Raw genomic sequence first — 5,093 nt, 5'->3', positions numbered from 1 at the left:
TACTAACATTCCTAAAGTGATACGAGCTTTCAAGTTGCAAGCAAAGGTGAAAGAATCGGACAAGTCCCCTCTAATTGCAACTACTGATAACAATTCAACACTACCTCCTCAAGCAAAGGTGAAAGAATCAAGTCCCCTCTAATTGCAACTACTGATAACAATTCAACACTACCTCCTCAAGCCCCTGCTCTATCCAATGCACAATCAATGCATTCCATACACCTGTATCTTGAAGTGAAAAAGTGCCAAATGCCTTAGTTTCCTCTGCTAGCAAGCCACATTTCATATACATAATAACTAGTCCTTTTTGTGTAAATGAGGCTCTTTTTCCATTGCCCTTTTCACTATTTCATAGTGTGTGAATTCACCTAATTTAGAAGCTCCCATTGTACTGCAAGCTTTCAAGATGAAAATATGCATAAGTGCATCCACAATGACATGTCTGGTGGCCCTTCCTCATGAATATATGTCCTCATTGTCATGTATGGGAGACCTTCCACATGAAGACCTATTGGCCTTGTAATGCATGGGAGTTCTTTGAGGGGAGCGTATACCATCGATATCACATGAACAAGTTCTTCTCGAATCTGGTGTCTCATCATGCCCATGCATAGGAGTAGTTTCACAGTATGGTGAATCATCCCACTCCCACCTCCCATTATCCCACTTGCTAGCACCATAACCAGTAACCAATTTGGACCAACTACTGTGACTCATATTTTGACCAAAAGCACCCCCTCCGGAGAAACCACCAAAATTAAATCCACTAGCCCTTGATGAGAACATACTCCCACCTCCCATTATCCCACTTTCTAGCACTATAACCAGTTTGGGACCTATTGGGAACTACTATGACTCATATTTTGAACAAAAGCACCCCCTCCAGAGAAACCACCAAAATTAAATCCACTGGCCCTTGATGAGAGCATACTGCCAAAACTATTGGCACCAAAAGTATTTTCTACTATCTTAGGTAGCTGCATTGAAAACAAGAGCCATGTTAAGAACATGAACCACAAAGGTGAAAATATACCCCAAAACAGAGAAAAAGTTCAATCAAAGTGTCACTAATGGTCTTTGCAGCTATAAGACAAGATGGTTCTTATACCTAGAGTTGAGGTAAATAGGACAACAAACATGAATTTATAGGTACTCACAATGAAGTACAATACAAAACTATACAAGTTAGTCAATCTTGCAAATTCAGGAGAGCCATCTTGTTCTCAGATAGCATGTTATTTCAGATACCCATATTAAACGCCACGATATATCCAACCAAAAAAGTAGCAAAGTTTCAACTAAGATATGTGTAGATATAAACTTCACAAATAGGGCAAGACAATTACTATGCACACATGAGATTCACATGTGACAAGAAGCCATTCGTGTATTATCATGCATGTGCTATCTACATCAGGAAATAATGCTCTTTGAAATTCATGGCACATTAAACCCGAAAAACAAAAAGTAAATAACCTTATTTATAGCTTCTATTGAATCTAATATTCTTGATAGAAGTTCATTAGCAACCCTCTCCAGCAGGTCAAAAATTACACCTCGCACCTGTCCATCAGGAGATCATATCAAGCAAAGAACATCAGAGAACAAGGGCATTGGACAAGCAATCATCTAGCTAGTAAAGTACCCTCAAGACAATGTGCTCCTTACCTCACTGTCAGTCAACAAGGAAATTGTGTGAACATTAAGTGTGGTAGTAGGATAAACTTACCCCATAACAGGCCGTCGTGTCCACCATTGTAACATCAGTCTGTCCTAGAAAAGTGATCTTTAGTGTCATCCATCCTTAACCAAAAGCAATTATGCATTAGGTATAAATCTGCAAGGAATAGCATCAAAATCTAGACTACCTGCATCATGAAAATGGATAGAGATGTACATGTAATTCGCAACCCATATCACATTTGAGCCTCAAGGCAAAGTATAAGCTTGATACATGTTCACGTGAGATTAAAGAACGTGAAGTGGGGATCTGATTATAATCACACATTTGAGCCAAAGTTGCAGCTAGCACTCCTTGCCCTTGTTCTAACAATAATTTCTCAGCAACAACAAAAAGAAAAATGTCCTTCAACTCTGAAGCTACATTCTGTATCTTAAAAACTTCCTACTCTACTGAGAATTTTATTACATCCTCCGCAGCAGGAGGTTCTATATTCTCAAACTCAAACCCCATTTCACACACTCAAGTAGGTCAAGTGCAAATTTTTGCATCTGAGTACACATGAGAATCACAGTGCCTTTTTTGCCAGCTTGAACTATTTGCTCAGAATGATGTGGAAATACCTCAACATCATTTGCAACTTCATAATGAATAACCTACACAAACAATATGGTTCAGCACCTCAATAACCTTCTAGAAAAAGGTACATTCATTTCCAACCAGTATAGAAAACACCAGTAGGCTAGAAAAGGGAGCTCTAATGATCGACCTTAACCATTATCATGGGAAAAACGTTTCAGGGCTGATATGAAAACCTTCAACATTTACAATTTGCAAGTTCTTCTTAGATTTTGCAGTAGTTTGAAAAGCAGGAAACCTTTTCTCCAAAAAATTTGAGTATCTTTCCTAACAATTCATTTGACACTAAACCTCAGTATTTTGTGGACATTGGCCAAAGCTTTTCTTCTACATAAGAGTCCAGGTAGCATCCAGTTAGGAAAGGATCTATATATGCAAAATGCCCCCTTACTTTGAGTGCCTTATTTTTTTTAGAACTAAATATTTCAAAAAAAGAAACAATAAACTCTTACCAAGTCCACATTAGCAACGTTCAGATCACGAGCTGTCACATCTGTTGTTACCAACACAGCAATCCGTCCATCTCTAAAGGAAGTTAAAGCCTTCTCTCTTTGAGCATGATGAAATTCAGCAGGTCGTGCCTCACATGCCATCAACTGATTCAAGTATGTGGCAACTTCATCAGCATCCCTTTGAGTTTGGATAAAAATAATGGATTTGCATCCCTTCCCATAGACCTGAAGTGTATAGTTAGTCACTAATGGCATCCACTATTTTAACTCAAACGGATGATGGGCATTATAAATCTTGTGCTTACAGATACAAGATCACCCAAGATAGACAACTTTGGTTTTGTTGTTGTGGTGATAGACAACACTGTTATACCTTCGGCCAATCCGTTAGCCTTGTTGCTACCCAGAAAAAAGGTGACTCCGACTTCACAAAAACAATCAGTAAGCGTGCAGAGAGAATTCACAATGTGGTGACTACTCACGAGGTCAACACCCCCAACTATGAATCATTCTGCTACTGTTGTGGTAGATGTGTGCGCCTGCAATGGAGTCCGGAGTGGAAAGGCTGAGTGCGGGTCCACCGTTGGGCTAGGCAAGTGGCTTGAAAGCTCTCTTTTTTAAAGGATGTTGAACATGCCTACCACCAAAGTAATCCTCTATGAATGCCTGGTAGCTGCCATGAGGTGCAGGCTATGGTGCAAGAAAAAAAAAATGAACACACGAATGCTAGAAAATCCAGACCAAGACACAGGCGGTAAACTAGACCATAAGATAGCAGGGCGGCATGCAAGGAAGGAGCACAAGGTTTGTCGTTGCACCAGAACCCTAGTCTCTCTGCCTATGGCAGAAGATCATAAACCATCATTAAAATTATGACAGTTTTACATTGTGCCCAAGAGGTATTTGGTAAGAAGAAATAGCACATGTAATGTAGACAGTGACCAATGCCTAATTAGTAGTGATATTTGGTAGGCAAAGCTTTTACAAGCCCGGCCACACACCAAGTACATATACTTGCAATGGCAAGACCATCAACAAGCAAGCTAACAGGCCATCCGCAAGAAATCGATACAAAATACTTGACTATGATTAACAACTGAATGCATTGGAGACGAAGAGAGAAAATCTATTTGTGGGGAGAGAATGGCTACATTGCCAATGGTTGTCAACCGCATTAGCATTAATTCCGCTAGTTAATGCAATATCTACCATCTTTGATGGCACTTAGTTTACCATAAGTTTTGTTTTTGCTTATGATAAGGTTAAGTATAGTCAGGATCTTCAACCATGGGGGCTTTTTTTTAAAAAACTCTATTGACTCATGCAAGTCGGCTCTTAAGGTGTAGATCCTCACTTCATAGAAAAAAAAGAATTGATTTGGGTATATTCAAGTGATTTTTGACATGTGAGGGGTGTTTTGGTATTTCAAAGAAGGGCATATGTACATAGCCACAACATCCTCATAAATGATGGCTCTAACAAGTCACGTAACCTATTTTGAGATGAGAACTAGTATTACGAAGTCCTAGAATTTGTTTTGTCTCACTTGTATTTTTTAATTCCTAGTTGCTTTTGGCCTTTTAGGGAAAAAAGAACCAACCTTCAAGGTGGTTTAAAAATTGATTGTAAAGCTAGCACCGTCTTTGTAGAGATATTGTCAAAATCAATATAATCTCACTTTACATTTAAAAAAACAAGGCACAATAGCATTTCCTTTTGTTATTAGCGTTATTTCTCAAGAGTAGATTATTTAACTCAAGCTAACAAGTAATTTATTAAAGAAGAATCATGTTATCATTGTGCCATTGTAATAGCATATGCCCTAACCAATAATGCTAAGAAAATCTAGGGATATTCGAGTTGCTAACTAAAGTTTCCATAGAAGAATGGCCCAACTAATATAATGCATGCATAAGTACCACACGGTGGCAAGTTTAATGCTTAGTTAGGTGGCTTGATAATGCATCTACCTTTCAATAAAAACACCTACATATGAAGAACCTAGAATGAAACCCAAATATTGTAATAACAAGCTAGTGTATACCCTATCCTACATTGTTAAGACTAAGACTTGTGAGTCTAGTGCATTAATTAATACCATTGGAACTTATTCATTCTACAACAAACTGGTCAACTACTATTCAGCATGTCTTTTATACCAATGCATGGTTGCATGCATAAACATAAATCATAAACTAAGCTCTACATACATCCATAGAGTAGTAGACACAATAAGAATGGTAGTGACTATGTTCATAAATTTGTAGAAAACAATATTATGCCACTCAAAAGGGTGTCTGAATAATCTTGCAACATACTGA

At 38.2% G+C, this 5,093-nt stretch overlaps 1 protein-coding gene across 1 annotated transcript; it reads right to left on the bottom strand.

Annotated features, from left to right (window-relative positions):
- Positions 1–836: 836 nt before the first annotated feature.
- On the bottom strand, positions 837–2,913 carry LOC148036582 (DEAD-box ATP-dependent RNA helicase 9, mitochondrial-like). The gene is made up of 4 exons (XM_087678950.1): positions 2,773–2,913; positions 2,254–2,337; positions 1,477–1,563; positions 837–977 (listed from the first exon to the last, which is right to left on the bottom strand). The coding sequence occupies exons 1-4, from the start codon at positions 2,911–2,913 to the stop codon at positions 837–839; spliced, it is 453 nt and encodes a 150-aa protein (XP_087535076.1).
- Positions 2,914–5,093: the final 2,180 nt, after the last annotated feature.

This window comes from Lygodium microphyllum, chromosome 5 (genome assembly GCF_053477565.2).
Source record: "Lygodium microphyllum isolate KBCC chromosome 5, Lygodium_microphyllum_v1.1.10, whole genome shotgun sequence".
Taxonomy (NCBI): domain Eukaryota; kingdom Viridiplantae; phylum Streptophyta; class Polypodiopsida; order Schizaeales; family Lygodiaceae; genus Lygodium; species Lygodium microphyllum.
The sequence above is the reverse complement of the archived record's forward strand: the minus strand, read 5'-3'. Positions and strand labels throughout refer to the sequence as shown.

What these genes read in the sequence shown, in the direction of transcription:
- LOC148036582 (XM_087678950.1), bottom strand. Translation starts at nt 2,913, where the DNA reads ATGGCATGTGAGGCACGACCTGCTGAATTTCATCATGCTCAAAGAGAG. An exon ending in AAGCTGGCAAAAAAGGCACT is followed by an intron (nt 1,564 to 2,253) that starts GTGATTCTCATG and finishes CCTGATGGACAG; the next exon opens with GTGCGAGGTGTAATTTTTGA. An exon ending in CAATAGAAGCTATAAATAAG is followed by an intron (nt 978 to 1,476) that starts GTTATTTACTTT and finishes TTTTCAATGCAG; the next exon opens with CTACCTAAGATAGTAGAAAA.